Source organism: Chanos chanos, chromosome 15 (assembly GCF_902362185.1).
Source record: "Chanos chanos chromosome 15, fChaCha1.1, whole genome shotgun sequence".
In the NCBI taxonomy this organism is placed as follows: Eukaryota; Metazoa; Chordata; class Actinopteri; order Gonorynchiformes; family Chanidae; genus Chanos; species Chanos chanos.
Genome location: NC_044509.1, coordinates 2,795,734 through 2,816,133, shown reverse-complemented (window position 1 = coordinate 2,816,133; position 20,400 = coordinate 2,795,734). Strand labels below are relative to the sequence as shown.

Below are 20,400 nucleotides of genomic sequence, written 5' to 3'. Positions count from 1 at the left end.
GACTGTTTTATATATGAGAGTTTTGACTGAGAGCCCTGAATCCTCAGGGAGTGTTCCCAGGCCTAGACCTGAACTACCATGCCATGTAGGTCACTGTGAACCTGCTGACTACAGCCTTGTGCCTCATATGACTAATGCCACGTGACCTGCCACGTCACCCTCTCCTCATAATTAAGTCTGAAGTCAAAGGCATGTTTGTACAAACCATCTGTACCATGTACCGGCTGTTTACCCAACTAGCACAGGGCCTTCTGCTTTCCATTTTCGGCAGGTTCTCAGAACCCCTCTGCATTGTAGGTTGTTTGTCAACATCTTCTTGTACCCTGAGAAATCTTTCATGTCATTCAAAAGCATTGAAAAGCACTGAGTGCCTTTCCAAGAAACAGTGAATTATACGGTTTATGATGAAATGACTGAAGGTGACTTTGAAAATGAATGGATTACTCTGTTTAACAACCCAAAATTAATCAATCAGATTATTTGATTAAGGCTATCAAAACACAGTTTCAGATCAATTCACACCCTCGGTACAGAGCTGCTTCTCCGTTTTTAGCCAATCAAATGATTTATACATCATATCTTTGACACTAGAAAAAAAGGTTAAGTAAATTTATTGTTGACATTGTTTGTAATAATTCATTACACTGGAAAATCTCAGGCTATGAGGAAGTGTAAAAATTGATTCGCTGTAAATTAAGGATGTGAAGGGATGGGCTTTATGATGTTAGCCAGCTTACTTTGTGCTTGTGAAACGGTTGAAACTAAGACCATGTCAGTAAACCCGAGGGCACTGCCGTATCAGCAGGTACTAACACGTGACTGACGCAAAGAACAGCTAGCCTTTCGCAACCGGCTGTGATAATTATCGATAATTGTCGATGTGTCTAGAAGCAACTAGTTCGAGAAATATCAATCGTTTTTCCAGATGCCCGGTCATGATTACTGTTATGTAGCGAACTCGTCGTTGTTATTATTACTGTATCTGATGTGAGGCTACATGGCGTCCCCAGAGAAAGAGAAAAGGTACGTTGCGTGGCAGTCACACAATACAAGTTACTGTTTGGATTTGACAGTAACCAGGGGCAACAAAACTATACCGACGGGGTTGGCTACCTCTAGGTAGCCTATTGATAGCTAATCCGGTTCTAAAGAGATTACTTTCTGTATACTAATGTCTGCCAGCGATAATCCTTGTTCGGTCACATTCCCTGGATATCTCACCCCATACATAAATCGACACTGAAGTTTGAACCACATTTACATATGAAATGTAATCAATGATACAGCTGAACCCAAATCCTCTCACACTTTAAATTTCACACATCTGAGATGTGTTTCGTGTGATACAGCGGACACGGAGGTTTGGTTAAACACACAGGTGGATGTCACTGCGGTGCTGTCCGTTTCGAGGTGTGGAGTGCTCCCGATCTCCATGTTTTCCATTGCGAGTAAGGGTTTGCCGTTCTTACATGCTATTCCTCTCACATCTATTTTCTGGTACGATAACGTGTTAAGCACCATCCAGTCGCAGGAAATCAACCTAAACAACAGGGTCCCATCTCACACCTGATATTTGAATGGTAAATAGGCTGGGTGTTTTGGCATTGTTTTATAAACATTGAGGCTAAGTAGCTGTACAGAGGTGTCAGACAATAAGGAGTTAAGTCCTAGGATGTCATCAGAGCGACTTCTGAATAAAGGCCTTATGATGATCCTCTCTAGAGACAAAGACACCCCAATATGTTTCCAATTTAAATTTCATGAGTAATGTTCACAGCCCGAACGCCATCTGCTGGCAATGCAAGTCTCTTACTTTGTGTGTCTCTAGCTGCGGGATTTGCACGAAGAAACAGAACCACCATTTCATTGTACCCAAATCCCAGTTCACCCTTTTAAAGGTATGTCTTTGTGTATGATCCGTTTATAACACACATACTCGACTGAGTATTGCATAGTGTTTGGTAAACCCTCCAATTCTATTCGGTTGACTGGAGATAAATGACGATAATTTCAACACAATTTTCAGGGTCTGGATAATCTCACAACGTATACATTCAACACTCACGTTGCCAAACACACGTTCTGCAAAACCTGCGGAGTGCAAAGTTTCTACACACCCCGCTCTAATCCTGATGGTTTTGGTGAGTGGAATGTCATTTGCCACGTGACTCCATTATTTCTTTTGTAAACACTGTATGTGTTGTTTTAAGATAAAACATGTGATCTTCATATGGGTGTAGGTTGTTTATTACTAGTCTGTTCATTTTTACGTTTTTACATGTGTTGGTTTTATGATGCATATGTATATTATGTACAATGTGACATACATATGATGTGTTTGAGTGACATGGTATAAGTCTGTGTTTTTGTTGGAGTGTGATGGTATAAATAGAGCACAGGGCCATGTTTATGGTAAAAGTGTGTGTGTGTGTGTGTGTGTGTGTGTGTGTGTTCTTTCTTCTCAGGTGTGGCTCCTCACTGTTTGGATCCTGGTACTGTGCGGAGTGTGACAGTGGATCAGTTCAATGGGTTGAACTGGGAGGAGAGTATGCAGAAACATCAGACTATCAAAAGCATGTCAAAGCCAAAGACAGATCATGCATAACACACACACACACACACACACACACAGTTGTACTTCTATCTTTGTGAGGACACTCATTGACAGAATGCATTCCCTAGCCCCTTACCCTAATCTCAATCGTCACAACTAAATGCCTAATCCCAACCCTTACCCTAACTCTAACCTAAACCTGATTCTAACCTGAACCTTAAAACCAAGTCTTAACCCTCAAACAGCCCTTTGAAGAAGTGAGGACCAGCCAAAATGTCCTCACTCCCAAGGTCTAAAACTCACTCTGATCCTCACAAGAAAAGCAAGTATGTACAAGTATACACACACACAAAATATTTAATGTAAATATTACTAATCAGCACTTTCAAAAAATTGCATTACTTGCTAAAAGAGATGCCTTTGGGGAGTCAAAAGTATGATATGTTCACAATGTTTTAAAACACGAATCACTTGAGCGTAACACCAGTACTATAAAAAAAAAAACACAAAGCCAAATAATTCACACTTAATGTCCACACAGAACATGTATCCAATACTGTGTGTGCCTTAAGAGTGCATTTATAGTAATATATATCTTTACATTTGTCCTGAGAGGCAGCATCTGCAGTCAAGTGTGGCTGTGATATTAATTAACCGTCAGTAATTAGTTTTAGGTGTGATACCATAAGTGCTATTCATCTGTGATGACTGGTTTGAAGTGGACCAGTTGTTGTCTAAGTGATGTTATGTATTTGGTCTCTGTCCATTTTCTGTCTGGTTAAGTGACTTTGTGTGTGCGTCTGAGAGGAAGTTTTCTCTGTGCTTGACTGTATTTTAGTTCACGGTGCCGTGAGGAGACTAATCGTGATTTAATTAAACAAGTTCAAACATGAATCAGGGGGGCTTTGCCCACCCCTCTCTGTCTGTGATGGTTTTGTGTAGGCTCTTGCACACTGTTGTTTTACTCCTTCGTGTTTGATGTAGTTGACTGACGTATTTAGCTTTGGCTGCTGCTGCTCCTGAACGACTCCTATTCCTCCTTCATGCTGAGATTTGCACTTTTCAGTCAGATAACCATTGTAGATAAAAGCAGAGTGTCAATGCTTTTAATTAAATAAACAAACACATTTTAAATTGATTTATTACTTTATAGTCACATTGTTGTTGTTTGTAATTGGAGAGAAGTGTTTCTCAGTGAAACTCAAACTAAAATAGTTTGTACATACGTTACAAAATCAGTTTCGTAAGGCAAGTAATGATTAACATCTGTGATTTCAGTGCACTGTACAGAACAGTAGAAAAGAGGTCTTTGTCACAAAGAAGACATTCTTTAAACCATTAGAGTGACAGTGGGTAAACAGTCGACAAAAGCCTTCAGTGCCTTAGTGTTGTCCCTCAGGCCACGCAGCTGTATGAGAGAGCCATCTGTGACTAGTAGATCTTCAGGTTCTTTGTCTCCACGGCGATGGCTTGGAATGTGTTGACAAACATGTAGCTTGAGAATAGAATGTAGAGGTATCGAAACCACAGGAGCTGGGTGCGATGACACAGCATAGCCCTCTATAAGCAGTGAGAGAGATGGAAAGTATGTCATGCAGGGCAAATGTCATGTTTACTAAATGTGATTTGATCATTGCCTTGAGTACACTCTGTCACACCAAATGTTGTTTGTACACAAACACACACACACACACACACACACACACACATATATAACAGTCATGTCTACAGGGGGCTTTCTGCAATACTGCAGCAGGTTTTTCTAAAGGCTGGGTCAAGGTCACTAACTTACACACACACACACACCCACACACAAACACAGCGCTACCATCTGTTTAATGGAGCTCATCCGCGAGAGGCTAAATAGGCATGTAAGCTGAGGCGGTCTGAGGGCAAATGGGCTAAAAACATGCCTCGCGGCCACAGACAGAGGAGAGCTTAGGAGTTACATTGTTATTGGACATGTTATTCTTTGTGCAGTTTTTACGCAGAGGAACACAGTGTAGTGTACATACTGTCCATATTGTCTGTTATTATATAAGGCACATTCAGTGTGAGTCCATTCAGTCCAAATAATGGCACATGGAAAATGTGCGCTGGGAAATTTACAGTGGTAAGTGAGGGTTACATGGACATTTCTTCATCAACACTCACCAGAGTAAACACAGTTTCTTCATCAACACTCACCAGAGTAAACATAGTTTCTTCATCAACACTCACCAGAGTAAACATAGTTTTTAGCATAATGGGAAAAAACAACATCCACTTTAGCACCGAGTGTGGAAATGGGGGTAAGGTGAACTCTGTATGTTACATACAGTTGCTTATGAATATCTAATTGTTGATCATCTTGATGCATGTTAATATTTAAATCTTCTTTATTGTATGTCATTTTCTTCCAGGCTAAATTATAATCCCCCTCTCTGATATTATCAGGTAAAAGGTCATCTGTAATCTGGAAAGGTAATCTGAATTTCACATATTAAATGTATAATGAATTTGAAAGGCATGTACGCACATACACATACATACATATGAATGTTCAACAACTGGCAGACTGTTTCCCCTCTTACAATATAGATCAAGTCTCCTTAGCAAGTGGAGGTTGGTACACTTATTTGAGAGTGTATGCGAATTCTAGACTTCTGGAATGGTAGATGTTTCAACAAACAGTCAATTATAGGATTGTAAAAATATTTCTGTTTTTTGAAAAGCACAAAAAAAAAACCCCAACAACTTTGCACAGATGAGAGGTGAGATACAGAGGAAAAATAATGTAAGGTACAACATTTATTAACAGAGAACTCATGGGAAACTTATGGCATGCTCACCTTGGCACGCCTACACTCCTCTAAGCCAATGACACAGCACAAATCAGAGGGACGGAGCCAGCTGATTGGTAAATCCAGGACCGACAGGTACTTCCTCAGGATGCTTACAGTGCGTAAGGCAAGGACCTGGCAGTCTGAGGAACAGAAAGAATTAGAAAAAAAGGGAGGGGCTAACCAGGAACGCTTTAGGTGAAGAAACTGAAAACGTTCTTTCTGATGTTGTTTTTCAAAGCTGGACAGTGTTAGCGTTTGAAACTTTATGCAGAGTTTCCTCTGAGAGCAGTCATAGGTAGCTGGTGGAAAGACAAATCACAGTTATCAGTCTGTCCTATAAAATGGGCTCTATAAAAGAAGACAACTGAAACCTAGACTGTATGGAAACATAGTTAACTCTGCCATTAAAAGTAAGAAGTGGAATATACTTTATATCAACATTTGATGAACAGAGAAAATGACGAGATATTTTTGTAGTTGGTTTAAGTTTTTCCATTGAAAAACAAAGAGCCCTGAGAGAAGCAGGACTCCATGCTTTGAGCTCCTCCTAGAGGATGGGAGGGTAACAGCAGCTGATTGTGAGACGGTGAGAGAGAGGATACCTGCTTTGTTCAGGTATTTGAGATAGCTTAACCCAGTCACATTGAACATCTGTGCTCTAAACAACACCCTGAGACGAAGCCACATGCAGGAGAAACGTGAATATGTCTTTTTATGATGCACCAATAAAACTCAGTTAACCTTTGAGTTCAGCTTACAGCGCTGTTTCATCCAGTTTGTTTACCTTAGCAACAAAACTAGCCCAAGCTTTAGTAAGGGTGATTGCAGTATAATTCCTATCTAGGATTATAAATCTGATATCTTGAAGCCTGGGTTCTATCCTTCCCATTATAAACATGGTTCACTCAGCACCTATTATTTAGTTTGGGCCAATGGATATTTTCCACAGATGTACCATCTGTCCTCCAGTAGCATGACTGAAACATCAGCTGAGCTGAGAGCATGCAGATGTTTAAGTCCAAAAATTACATATGCAAAACTAAATAATTAAGTATAGCTCTAGGCTCTGTCTGATATTTATCCCCTATACGAGATACAGAAAGGTATGGCCTCAAAGCCAACACCAGGTGGTGCTCTTCACTGAGAAAAACAGTCGCTACAGCGTGACTGCCCCCGACTCCCCCATCCCCCCACCCCCCCACCGAAAAAGTTTTGAACTTGAACTTGAACAGTCATGTTTATTAAAAGGAAGAATGAGTAAAGTAAACATTCAATTTTACTCAGAATAAACTTACCAGCTGGTATTCTCCCGGCGAAAGCTAGATGACTGTGGGCAGAAAGCAAAAAAACAATGAGCCAAATTGCACTAAACCATTCCAGTAAAACAAGAATGAATAATTCACTGGAAAGACAGACAGACTGACTCTGGATGGTTGAGCTTTCCCCTTACTGTATCAAAGGTTTGATGTGGACTGCCCAACAATACTGTAGAGACACACACACACACACATGCACACGCGCACGCTTTGGCCTTTTCTCAGATTAGTATCGCACTAATTCCCTAGCGTTTTCCCGGAAATCAAAGCTGTGACCCTGTTCCCAGTAACCTCCTGTATAACCAGTGAAACCAGTGCTGAACCTGCTGCCTCTTCGGGGCCGGTACGGCTAAAGCAAAGTGAGGTTTCTGTGTGCCTGTCTGTTCTGCCACTCTGCATTACACCACCTCTATCCCTAATGTCTACAGAAGCACTGGAGCAGGATCGCTGGCAGCAGCCCAACTAGGGAGGAGGTCAAAAATGTTCAGCTCCCATACAGCACACAGAGATTTTACACTGTCCTCACCAAACTAGCCCAACAATGGGAGCTTATGGGATTTGTAGGACATAGTGCGTGTGTGTGTGTGTGTGTGTGTGTGTGTGTGTGCGCGAGTGATTATGTGTGTGTTTGTGTGTATGTCTGCGCGTGTGTGTGTGTGGGCTAAGGGGGGGGGGTAAGCTGCTCACAAATTCTCATCATAACATCAGTGTATTACAGTCTCTGTTTTTTCTCATGATCTACTGCTGAGTAACACACACACACACACACACACGCACACACACACACACACACCCTCATGAAATATGTACCCCAAGCAAAAGGACAATTTAGTGTTTAGCGTGTCAGTGGCACGGTGAAGGAAAAGAAATTAAATGTATATGTGTGTAAGTCTGTGATGTCACATTGCCACCCCTGGAAATTAATTTAGCGTGGGGGGGGGGCGCGAGAGAGAGAAAGAGAGATGATGGCTCATTATAACTATAATATGAAATGTAGTGTGTGTGTGTGTGTGTGTGTGTGTGTGCGTGTAGAACCATCAGTCAAAACACTATACACTCCTAAATCTGTCTCTCACCACTTGATGGATTAATGCAACTCCTGGAACAACAGACAGAAGACCAAAGCCAATATCATACTTCCTCCCTGTCTCTCTCTCTCTCTCTCTGTCTCTCTCTCCCTCATCTCTCTCCATTTCTCTTTTTTTTCTCTCTCTCTCTTCTTCAATCATGATTTTGTGTGGTATTCTGAGAGAGATGGCTGTCTGCTTTGTGGTGCAGAGTGGCTTTGAATGATCCCTAAACTATGCAAGACTGGAATTATACAAAACAGAATCAACAGGCTGGGCCAGAGAAGAAGTTTGCTGGTTTGAGGGGAGCATGCATGCGTTTGTGTGTGTGTGTGTGCGTGTGTGTGTCTGTGTGTGTGTAGTGCATGAATGTGGTGTTTCTGTGAGCGGGGAATGATGCAGTCAAGGAAAGCAGACTGTGTTACAAGGTTTCTGAACAAGCTGACTCCAACTCAGTGTAAACTGCATATGTTTCTGAGCAGTGCTTTACTGCTGTGTTTTATCAGCTAACCTCAGACAGAATGGGTTTCTGCACAGGCCGAGCTGTCAACATTAACAAAAAATCACTAACTAACAAACAACAACAACAACAACAACACTAATGCTAACTCTGGTTTGGTATCTGTTTCAGTCACTGGGGAAATGAGGATGTGGATAAGGGTCAAATCTATTGTCTAGAATGTGCTCTGGGTGTAGTCATGCAAACTCCTCCAAAACAGTTTTTTTGTCCAACCGATGGAATATGTCTATAGTCCACATATTGAATATGCATTATGAAAATGGACAGGCTAGGTGATACCTGACAGCTTTGTAGATGGCAATGTGGTTGGCATGGCCGCTTACTCCACGTCCATCAAAGGTCAAAACCTGTCAAAACAAAAACATTAGTGTCTTCAAATACACGACAAGCAGCTACATATACAACAACAGCCAAAATGATCCATCAAACAATCAAACATACTTTTAAACAGGTTATCGCCTCTGGTTTATTTATGCTCTACGTGTTTTTGGCCTATACTTTCTTTCTGGAGGCTTCTATACTCCTTTTTTTTCGGCGGTATAACTGGACCGTGACAGCAGAATGTGTCTGCATAACTGAGAGGAGAGAGATTGCCATTTGGCAAGAGATAAGCCTTCTCTTAAAGACTGTTTCTGCTTGCTACTTTTTCTCCTGCATGATGAAGGGGAAAAAGGGATAAGACTAAAAAATTCAGACTATTGAAAAGTGTTCATTTGAAATCAAAGCAGTCAGGTGAGGGTTTTCAGCAGAGGAATGATCTGAACCATGGTCCAGTCACGTGCCAGGAAAATCCATCTCTCTTTCTCTTTCTCTCACTCTTCCAAAGAGCCACAGTCTAGAGGAGTATTTAGCATTGTGTGACAGACACGGACAGTTTGGGGCTTGGGAATGCTGAGAGAAAGAGAGAGAGAGAGACAGAGAGAGAGAGAGAGAAACATAATTTGCAGGAAATGCATTGCTCTGCCAAAGCAAACAGGGCTTGCATAGTGGCTTCCAGAGAGCCAGACAGAGGGGATACATGTTTTTACTTGTCTCAGAGCAGATTGTACACTTCAGAACAGACACAATAGGAAGAACAGGGTTGGTGAGAGTGAGAGAGAGAGAATATTTAGGATATTTCTATCTAGGCATAGGGCTGATACACACACAGCCACGCATATAAGCACACATACTTCTGGCACACATACAGTTAACTACATGTGCAAGAGTATGCATGCATGGGCCCACACACAGACACACACACACTCACAAACACACATGCACGCACACACACGCAGCTGTGTCTAGGAATGGCATAGATACACACATATTCATGTATGTATGTACACAAACAAACAGACAGACACACACACACACACACATGCATGTTGAATTGCTGTTTGCTTCAGTGTTGTGTGGCTTTTGGACACATCTGCTTAAACCAAAGGGCACAGTTCGTTCTGTACAGTCCCCAGACCTGTGTGGGAGGGGCCAGCCATCCTCTGTTCCAATAAAGGAAGTGGTCAAGCCCTCAAAACACAAGCTGGCACCGAGTCCTGCTTTCTCCTATTTAAGGGAAAAAAGCCTCAGAAGGCAAAATCCAGCCATAAAGATAATACCTCAATATCAGTGACAAACTCAAAACAACAGCCTCTTCACAGGAGTCTGAGCAGGGCAAACCGACGAAGCAGATCTAAAACAACATCAGTTCATCATTCATGTGTAAGTCACTGAGGTGTCCTGGGTCATTAAAAGCATCTTTTGGTTAGTGAATACTCCAAAACAGGAAGGGAGGAGTCGTTTTTGGCAACCTTGAGTTGCTGCTTGTTGATAAATGTTGATAAAAACATTCAAACTTCATTACTGCCAGAGGTAAGCCAAGTCGTTTCGCCTGGGGGAACTTTTTACTTGCTTTTCTATTGGAGCTTTGTAGAAGTGTGATTTTGGAGAGTGAAGAGGAGAAGAGAGAAAGATCCAGAGAAAAAGGGTGGAAGAGAGAGCGCGAGAGAGAGAGAGAGAGAGAGAGAGAGAGAGAGACAGAAATGTTTGTTCAGATCTTGCCTTTAAATTCCTCTTTGGAAATTTTCTGGAACTTCTTTTTTTTTTTTCTTTATTTTTTCTTTTTTTTCCTTTTTTTTTTTTTGCTTGGTGAGGCTGATTAAAATCTGTTGGCTTGACTTGCAGAGAGCAGCCGAGCAGGAGCAGCACATGCGCCTGCTCTAAACATGTAATTACAGAGAAACACAGAGAAAGTGCACGACATGTTGCTCCTAGTGAATGAATTACCTCTCAGTTTCCTCGGGACTTAATGAGACCGTATCAATCCATGAGAAAAGGCCTTTAAAAATGGTTTTTAACACGCAGACCAGGAGACAGAATGAAACAGAATGAGAAACGGCATGGCAGAGGATGAACTGTGCTCTCGAGGTGAGACGATGCTCTCGGGTAGCCCGACGAGGCAGGTTCCTGCTCTCTGAGAGATGCTAATTACACAACGCAGACGTGGAATGTGAGTTTGCCCAACTTTCCAACAGTTCTGATGTGGTTTCGCTGGCCAAACGCTCAGGCCGGAGTCTGCGAGGCCCTCCACTCAGACTGCGATGCTGTAGTGTAGAGGGGCTCAGCCCCGGCAGCAGACTCGGTCGTGTACTTCAGTTCCCTGTGTGTCACGAGAGCGAGACTACACAGGCTGACTCCCAGATTTAGGGTTACTGAATCACTGAACTGATTCACAGGAAACTGCAAATCAGAGATCTAATGCGGGGGCAGCCGTGGCCCAATGGTTCGAGAAGCGGGCTTGTGACCGGGGGGTTGCCGGTTCAATCCCCGGGACCGGTGAACAGCGCTTTTCCCTCCCACAACAAGTGCCCCAACTGCCCCCTGGGCACAGGCGTGCTGCCCACAGTTCCTACTCCTGGTGTGTATAGGATGGGCTCACAGTGTATGTGTGCGATCTAGGGCTGCCCCCTTAAAGTCTCAAGAATTCACTTATCATTCAACAACATCGAACAGAGCACACCACTTGAAACGGGTAAGCTGCATAGCTAGACGGCCGTCGAAAAAGAGACTGAAGACAAACGTTTGCTTTTTCATCTTGAATATCTCAAATCTTAAGCTGCAAGCATTTCATCTGTTTATTTATTCATTTACACTTAAGATTTATTTATTATGTTGAAAGAGAAATACAGTAGCCTATCCTGTTGAAGAGGAGCGGTTATTATTTCATAGTGGGCAATGCCATAAATTTATTTTAAGCTGTTTCATTTGTTTATTCATTTATACGTTGTTTTTAATGTTTAAAGTGAAATAAAAAAATTAGGCTATAAGAGCTTGATTTAAACAGAAATATATGTGCGTTGCCTGTCTCATTATTTCGACAAATCAATATGGTAGCCCGACTTTATATGTCAGCAATTCAAATAGGCCACAATTCAAATCATGCATCATATGCAGCTGACTTTTATTGATTTTTAAATGCTCAGAATATGTTCCCATGACTCTGTTGCATTTAACTATGCTAATGTCATCGAGATCATCACTGAAACTCTGATTGCCAGATACTCTATATGGAGGGGGGGGAAAGGAAAGAGTAGTCAAATCTTCATATTGAACAAATCTGATTCAACGGACAAAATTCTGAGTCGGGTACAGCCCTAGTGCAATCACAGTGATTCTAAATTCTAATGCAACATATCACAATAATTATCAATAATTTGTATGTTAATTTAAATGCTAGTATTTAATAAGGGGGAGTTACTGGAGATTTACCATTGGATGAAAGCAACGTGAATCAGGCTTAGTTCCTCTTTATGTAAAAACAATATTCATGCTTCAAAAACAGTTAACATCCATCCATTCTGAATAACTGTGGGCGTATTTCACAAAGTATCTTTTAGCTTAGAATCTTCCTTTTTAACATCCTGAGAAGACTAGTCCCTAATAATGTTTAAATGTCCAGATGATTTTTTTTAGAGAAATCTAACTCTCTGAAAGATTCAAAAGAAGTCACATACAACAACCGACATAGGAAAATATTCCATCTTCTTTCCTCTTGATCTCAGCGATGTTTTTTTTATTATTACCATTTGGTGTCATATCACCATCAAAGAACCTCAAACATGGTGTTCCTCAGGACTCAATCCTAAGACCAACCTGTTTTTTTCAGTTTACTAAAAATCTCTCACTTGGCTAAATCATTCTGAGACACGACAATGTTTTGAAACTTATGTCTCCAAATAGCAGGATTAAAGTGGGAACCATTTACATCTTTCTTAAATACACCTAACATTGGATAGCCCAAAATACTCTTCACACGAACACAGAAAAGTCTTGGGGCAAATGCATGCATGAAATGAAAATCAGATCTGATTCAGATTGATTTTCAAAATCAAAACATTGTTATAGCCTTCTGATTTTGACATCTCTTTATCTCAGCTCATCTAGACTCCCGAAAGTTGCTTATATACCTGTCCGGATAAAAACGGCCCGTCCTGTCTGCAGCGAAACCTCTTAACACCTCTAATAAGACCAGTCATGTCTTTCATTCCTGCTTCTTTTTACCGTTTCCAGTCAGTTTCAGGACTGATTTTTAAAATTCCTTTTAATTCATTCAAGGCTAGATGTGACCAAGCTCAACAACAACGTAAACACTCCTTAAACCAGAGGCTTAGGTTGTGTGACCAAAAGCTGTTCTCTGGTCCCTTTAAAGCTCGATTCTGATGGAGTACTGCTTTTCTTAGTTCTGGAACAGCCTATCACTAGTTATGAGACTGGTTTGCTCAACAACATTTTTCAAACGCCTTGTGAAAACATTTTTTAAGCTTGGATATGGCTACGTTTTATCGTGTATCACATTGTTTGTTTTTGTGATATACTGTAAATCTTTAGATTTCTGTACCAGGTTTTTTTGTTTGTTTTTCTTCTTTACAATTCACATCTTATTTCTACCTGTTGTCTTCTAAAGTCCATCATATCCACATATTTGAAAAGTACCACACAGAGAAATGATTTAACACTAATAGAAATAATACAGTTTGTTTAGTCATATCTCTGATTGTTTGTAGTTACAAGGTTGATGGAGTGGGTCCTGATGTGTTTCAGTATGAGAGATGATGTCAGGGCAACACTCCACTCCACCTTAGGATCATCTGGAAGCTCTCTATAAAAACAACAGAGAGAGACGGGGAAAGCAAGAGAGAGAGAGAGAGAGAGAGAGAGAGAGAGAGAGAGAGAGAGAGAAATTTAAGCTTTACATGCAGATAAGTGGCACCTGCCTATAGCACATGAATATGCTGACACTAGAATACACACACTCACACACACACACACACACACACACACACACCTGAGGCAGTGTTGGGAATGGAGAATCTGTGCTGTGTGATTTAAGGGGAGGGGAGCTAAAGCTAAAAAAAAAGGTAAAAAAGTGGAGCCTCTCTCAAGTCTGAGGCCAAAGGTCACCTGGGCCTCTGCCTCCTCATTCATCTGAAACTACAGCCAAGGGAACATGAAGAGCATCCATCACACACACGTGCACACACGCACACACACACACAGAGCCCTGGTCTCTATTCACACACACACACACACACACACACAGAGCCCTGGTCTCAACACACGCACACACAACTCTGGTCTCTATTACCCAGGCCTCATCCTCTCAGCCCACAGCAGTCTAACAAAGACACCCTAGCCCCGTCCCCACCACCCGGCCACCCTCAGTTTTCCCCTCATCAGGTAATGTATTGGGGTCAGCACAAACCCACAGCCATTGACTCATCACACAGACTCCTTCCACCCCCCTTTCTCTCTTTCTCTCCCTCTCTCACTCACTCTCCCTCCCTCTCTCTCTCTGTCTGTCTTTCTGTCTCTCTCTCTCTGTGTCTGTGTCTCTCTCTCTCTCTGTCTGTCTCTGTAGACCTCAGACGTGTGAAAGCAGTGGAGGCAGTGAGGCACACTGAAAACATTTTGGACACACTGAGGTCATCAGAGTTCAGATGAAAGCAGAATCCTGCAGGCATTATTACAGAGAGACAGAGAGAGAGAGAGAGAGAGAGAGAGAGAGAGAACTTAACCATTTAGACACACACACACACACACACTCTCCAAAAAGCTCAAACATTACATATTACTCACTTTAAACTGCATTATGTTCACATTTGCTTTGTGTTTGTCTGTAAAGATGTGTGCATGTATACTTGTGCTTTTACTTGTTTAGTCTATCTGTGTGGGTGTATGTTTGGTTTGTGTGTGGTGGGCAGTTTTCCGTGTGTGAATGTGTGTATGTGTGGTTGGTTTGAGTGTTGGAGGTTGCCTGTGTGTGTCTATGTGTGTGCATATTTGAGAGGACCTCTGTACTGTAAAACTCTGCCTGTCTCATCACTTGGCAGAGAAGGGGTTAAAAACAGCCAGGAGCCAAATCCCAGCTCAAGGTCAGAGAAGAGAGAGAGAGAGAGAGAGAGAGAGAGAAAGAGAGAGAGAGAGAGTTAGAGAGAGAGAGAGAGAGAGAGAGAGAGAGAGAGAGAGAGAGAGAGAGAGAGAGAGAGAGAGAGAGAGAGGGAGAGAGAGAGAGAGAGAGAGAACGAAAGAGAAAGAGAGAGAGAGAGAGAAAGAGAGAGAGAGAGAAAGAGAGAAAGAGAGAGAGAGAGAGAGAGAGAGAGAGAGAGAGAGAGAGAGCAGTGGTCTGATCCTTGTTATTAAAGTAGAAAAGATGGGGGGAGGAGGCTGGGGGTGTGGGGGGGGGAGGAGGATGGGAGAGGTTGAACTCAGTCCAACCCCCCCCCCCCCCCCATCTCTCCCTCTCCCTCCCCCACCTCCACCTCCTGTGTCCCAACAATAGGGGAGCAGGACAGTGGTGTGTGTTCTAGGCTGTGATAGACCAGCACACAAATCAAACGTTTGCCACGGGTCACTGGAGGTCTACACCGGGGAGTGCCTTGTCACAGGGGCGAAGGGGGTGTGTGTGTGTGGGGGGGGGATGGGGGGGGGGGGGTTAGTTGGTGTTGGAGCGGGACGACAGATTTGCAGAATAGAGGTGCATGCTGGGTAGTGGTGTGTGTTTCGATAGTTTAGAAGAGGAGAGGAGAAAAAAAAATGGAGTAATAAGCGGGGGGTTAAAAGCCCACAGAGGATAGGAGCTTGGCCAAAATGTTTTTCCTTCAAGCATTTACGCTTAACTTAATATTTATACATTTTGTAGAGGATATTTGTCTCAGCAGTGTATCCTACTGCATTTTTTGACTCTCTGACAAATGTTTGGACTTGAGGATATTTGGTAATATTTGGAAAAGGTTTCAAAAACCAGATCCGTGAGTCATCCTGCGAAAAACCAAAGCAAGCTCAGAAAAAGAACCCAGAGTACTCTCATTAAATTACCAAAAAGAATCACTGAAAACAAACCGAAAAAAAACCCCCAAAACTACACTCATCTGATCTAAAAATCCAGCTACGTTTGACCCACATCTTATCACTTAGAGTGTTAACAGAAACTGTTCAGCGATGAAAAATGGACAGTGTTTAGCTCTTTTGGGTAGACATTTAGCACACGGAGAGAGAAAGGGAGAGAAAGAGAGAGAGAGAGAAAAAGAAAGAGAGAGGTAAAAAGAAAAAGAAAAAAAAAACAACAAAAGATACATGATCTGCCTGACCTTTCTCAAGCTAGATGAAGGCAGAATGTTGGTTTCACTATGGCAACAGCGCCAAACACCCTAAAGTAACCTTTCCCTCCCTCCCCCTCTCTCTCCCTTCCGCCCTCCCTCCCTCCCTCTTTCCCTCTTTCCCTCTCCCTCCCTCTCTCTCTGCACAGCCATGCATGTGAATGTCTAATAGCTTGCAGGCATTTGAAAGCAGAGGTTGAACTTTGACCTAGTGAGGAGGGGCCGCTGGGCTGACAGACAGTTGCTTGTTTAGTCTGGTCACATGGAGCTCTGGGCAATTCATCTGCCCAGTGCATGCTGGGAAGAGAGAGAGTGAGAGAGAGAGAGGCAGAGAGAGAGGCAGAGACAGACAGAAAGAGAGAGAGACAGAGAAAGAGAGAGAGACAGCGACAGAGACAGACTGAGAGAGAGAGAGAGAGACAGCGACAGAGACAGACAGAGAGAGAGAGAGAGAAAGAGAGAGAGGCAGAGACAGCGACAGAGACAGACAGAGAGAGAGAGAGAGAGAGAGGCAGAGACAGCGACAGAGACAGACAGAGAGAGAGAGAGAGAGAGATAAAGAGAGAGGGAAAGAGAGAGAGGCAGAGACAGAGAGAGGCAGAGATAGCAACAGAGGCAGAGAGAGAGAGAGAGAGAGAGAGAGAGAGCCATAGCAGAGCCTGGTACACACGGGAATTAGAAATAATAACATAGAAATCAGAATTTATTTGAATAATTTTATATTCATTACACAGTCAATATTATCTTACCCTGGCCTGTGTCGAACAAAACAAACATTTGTGTACGGGATATCTGGCTGCAAAAATGTCATAATATTTGAAGGCATGAGGCAGTTTATAGTGTAGAGAGAAAGGAAAAAAAAAAACTGGCTACAATAGTCTTAAAGTGTAATCCCGTGGAATAATTAACTAGCAGCGTGACCAAAATGTCTGTAACCCGTTTTCTGTGACTGTTCTCTCGAGTTCTGATGGTGGTGGAGAAGCGTTTCTCTGAATGAGACCTGAGAGAGTGGGTGTGTCTGTTCTCTGTTTGCTGAACTCTGTGTAAAAACGGAGAAAAATAGGTGTAGTCCTCTACGGGCTTTGGCACAGGCTCTGGTGGATGTACCCATGTGCTTACTGAAAGCTTCTTCCTCACAGCAGCTGGGCTCCATCTCACCAAATGCATCTGTGAGACTTTCCCTCCCAAGAGATGGATCTTGTATGTTCTTAAAAACGTTAATTTTTTTTTTTTTTTGTAACTCTCTCTTTGATTGGTGGAGTCTTTTCATTAGCGTCCGTGCGCTCGCGTTAGTCGAGTTTTCTTTACCGCGTTCTCTCTCTCTCTCTGTAGTCCCAGCCCGCTGCTATTTTCAGCACCTCACTTCCCGATGGTCAATCAGCCCAAATTCATTTTTTCTGCCTCAATCGATTTATAATGAAAGACACAGGATTGGAGGACTTACAGATTCATTCAACCCCTCATTTAATTCCCTTTCTCTCTGTCTGCACTCAGACGCTCATTACTCCAGGAGTCACCAGATCTCTCGACTCCGTACGGACATGCGTTTGCACAAAGGGGTGTAGGTGTGAGCTCATTTTACCCCAGTAAACCATAAAGCAGGGCTCTGAGTCAGAGCGCTGCTGGAATCCTGTTAGAGTTAGAGTTCTCCTGATTACCATTTACTGCTCTTACTGTATCCCACTAGAACAGTACGATGTAGAGCTCTGTTGGGTGGTATGTTCAAGATCCGGTCCCCTTCATGAGTTAGCGTCCTCATCCTGACCAGTCTCATGATAAAGCCCATAGGGAAAAACCCCGAACGTTTTGAACTGTATTTGGCCTTGACTCATTAACTACGTGCACTACAGTTGAACGGTTTTTCGCTTTGCATTCCCTGGCTTCAGTCATGTTGATCACTCTGCTCCTGCTTATTGCTACCATATTGGATTTCTCACTGTATTATTTAATTAGTTAGTTTGTTTATGCTTTAGCAAAAAGCTGCATTTACATTTAAGCCCACGACCCTTGGCCAGATCGCTATCAAGTTAGACCTCAAAAAAATCTCAGGAGCCCTAACCGCAATAATTATTGAAAAATGTTGTTGGTCTTTTTGTACCACTCTTCCAACACTGAGGTCGCGAGTTTAAATTTCAGCGTTACCAGACTGGGTCGGGGCGTAGCAAAGAACAGGATTTTCTGTGTTCCTTCAGAGACGGGCGAACGGGACGTTCCCCCTACCCTTAACCCTCTGCATCTTCTAACGTCCATGGTCCACGTGTGTGGGTCTGTCAGTGAATGAATCCTGGGTACCAATGCGGATCTCAAAACGCCCTACGCTGCCGTGGAGACAGTTGTGAAGCAGGCTGGAGAGAAAGAGTGGCGGCTGACGTAGCCTATCACGGAGGAGCCACGCCCCTTATCTTCACCCTCCCAGACTGATGCAGGGGCTCTACCAAGACGAGGGCTTACAACAGTCTAGAGACCTGACAAAAACAAAATTCGGCTAAAACCGTACGGCCATGGCATGCCAGCTGACAGCTGAGTCTATGGCCTGTCTCACCGAGAACACCCTACAGCTGTGCTACAGCAGAGAAATGATTACAAAGGTTTCTAACCACTCAACCATTTGACCAACTGAGATTTGAAGTGCTCAAAACAATATGGCTAACATGGCAACTCTTCTGTTTTTGTGTTCTTTCCAAACAGCTGTGATATTTAAAAAAAAAACCCAAAAAAAACAAAAAACAAAAACAAAAACAACAACAACAAAAACATGGCGACCACTGGCCAATAGAGTGTCAGCAGTCTTTTGACAGGCTCAGCATTGGCCAATCTTCATGAAACCTGCTATGCGAGTTGACCTCTCAAAAATGGGATCATTGCGCCTTATGGAGACAATGCTGCATTAATCTAAGTTTTAAGTTTCTCGATGTGTTTTGAGTTTTCCAGTGGAACCAAATTTGGTTCAAAAAGGTTCTCAAGAGTACCAAATTCAATAATTATCAAAGGAAGTTCTGAAGTTGTGCTTCATTACACAGCCACCAGGGACTGATCAACTGTTATGGCTGTAGCTTTTCTTTCTTTAATGAAATTCTCCATGCCGCTTTGGGTGTACATGACAATAATCAGGCTCACAAATGTCTGTTCCTTTCCATCAATAAATGCCACAACACTGGAAAATTTCTCAATTTCCCCGTTCTGCTACAAATTCCACACTTTCCCGCTCACGCCTTTATTTACCAATGTGACATCTGACATTGCCTGCTTTGATCGGAATGTACTCACCAGTTAAAACATGTGTTTAGCATTAATCATTTGCACCAGTGTTGGATTTGTTTTGGCAAAGTGAAACTGCTGACCCTGGACATGAAAACAGAGAGCTGGAATCTGCCTGGGCACAGATACACCCTGTTCACCCCTCTGCCCTGGGCACAGATACACCCTGTTCACCCCTCTGCCCGGGCACGGATACACCCCGTTCACCCCTCTGCCCGGGCGAGGATACACCCTGTTCACCCCTCTGCCAGGGCACGGATACACCCCGTTCACCCCTCTGCCCGGGCGAGGATACACCCTGTTTGCCCCTCTGCCCGGGCACGGATACACCCCGTTCACCCCTCTTCCCGGGCACGGATACACCCTGTTCACCCCTCTGCCCGGGCGAGGATACACCCTGTTCACCCCTCTGCCAGGGCACGGATACACCCTGTTCACCCCTCTGCCCGGGCGAGGATACACCCTGTTCACCCCTCTGCCCGGGCGAGGATACACCCTGTTCACCCCTCTGCCTGGGCACGGATACACCCCGTTCACCCCTCTGCCCGGGCACGGATACACCCTGTTTGCCCCTCTGTCCGGGCGAGGATACACCCTGTTTGCCCCTCTGCCCAGGCGAGGATACACCGCCTCCATTTTGGGGAAAAAGACTCGACCTGCATGAATGTTCAGTGAGAGCATCTGAGATCAAGCCTGTGGGAGCTTGCCCAGAGACAAACAGCAGATTTCTGTCCAAAACACTGTGCCAGTAATGTACAAAGCCACGGGAGGAGAGAGAGAGAGAGAGAGAGAGAGAGAGAGAGAGAGATTAAGTATGAAGAATGAGAGTGAGAAAAGGAGAGCAGGAAAATGAAGGATTAATAAGGTGGAGAGAGAAAGAAAGAAAAAAAATGGCACAGACAGAGAAAGTGAGAGGAAGAGAGAGCAGGACACACTCATTCTCACATTCCCTCAGAAGGCAGAAGGTATGTACTGTGTGTATCAGTGGGTACGATAGGGGGAGGGAAAGGGAGAGAGAGAGAGAGACAGAGAGAGAGAGAGAGAGAGAGAGAGAGAGACAGCCCTCAGATGTGGCATCTGCTCCATGGCAATGTGAATTATAGAGCAAAGTAATGAACCCTACACACACACACACACACACACACACACACACACTGGCCTGTCTTCCCTCAGGAAACAGACACATGGAGGCAAATACAGAGACCAGTTCAACTGGATTTTAACAA

General features: G+C 43.3%; 2 protein-coding genes across 2 annotated transcripts in view; one reads left to right on the top strand and one right to left on the bottom strand.

Annotated features, from left to right (window-relative positions):
• Nucleotides 1–831: 831 nt before the first annotated feature.
• On the top strand, nt 832–2,659 carry cenpv (centromere protein V). Its single transcript, XM_030792858.1, has 5 exons — nt 832–1,023; nt 1,350–1,448; nt 1,829–1,898; nt 2,027–2,141; nt 2,466–2,659. Exons 1-5 carry the CDS (start codon nt 998–1,000, stop codon nt 2,603–2,605), a joined length of 450 nt encoding a protein of 149 aa, XP_030648718.1. The 5' UTR covers nt 832–997; the 3' UTR covers nt 2,606–2,659.
• Nucleotides 2,660–3,833: 1,174 nt separating this feature from the next.
• pigl (phosphatidylinositol glycan anchor biosynthesis, class L) overlaps nt 3,834–20,400 on the bottom strand; it is a 26,551-nt gene continuing 9,984 nt past the window's right edge. Inside the window, exons 3-7 of the mRNA XM_030793043.1 lie at nt 13,329–13,419; nt 8,562–8,629; nt 6,675–6,706; nt 5,386–5,519; nt 3,834–4,114 (exon numbers count right to left, since the gene is read on the bottom strand). Coding sequence (XP_030648903.1) covers nt 3,986–4,114; nt 5,386–5,519; nt 6,675–6,706; nt 8,562–8,629; nt 13,329–13,419 — 454 coding nt within the window. The 3' untranslated portion in view covers nt 3,834–3,985. The remainder of the gene's footprint in view (nt 4,115–5,385; nt 5,520–6,674; nt 6,707–8,561; nt 8,630–13,328; nt 13,420–20,400) is intronic.

Coding starts and splice junctions, on each gene's coding strand:
- cenpv (XM_030792858.1), top strand. CDS start 998: ATGGCGTCCCCAGAGAAAGAGAAAAG. Junction 1,899..2,026: donor CCCAGTTCACCCTTTTAAAG/GTATGTCTTTGT, acceptor CACAATTTTCAG/GGTCTGGATAATCTCACAAC. Junction 2,142..2,465: donor CTCTAATCCTGATGGTTTTG/GTGAGTGGAATG, acceptor CTTTCTTCTCAG/GTGTGGCTCCTCACTGTTTG.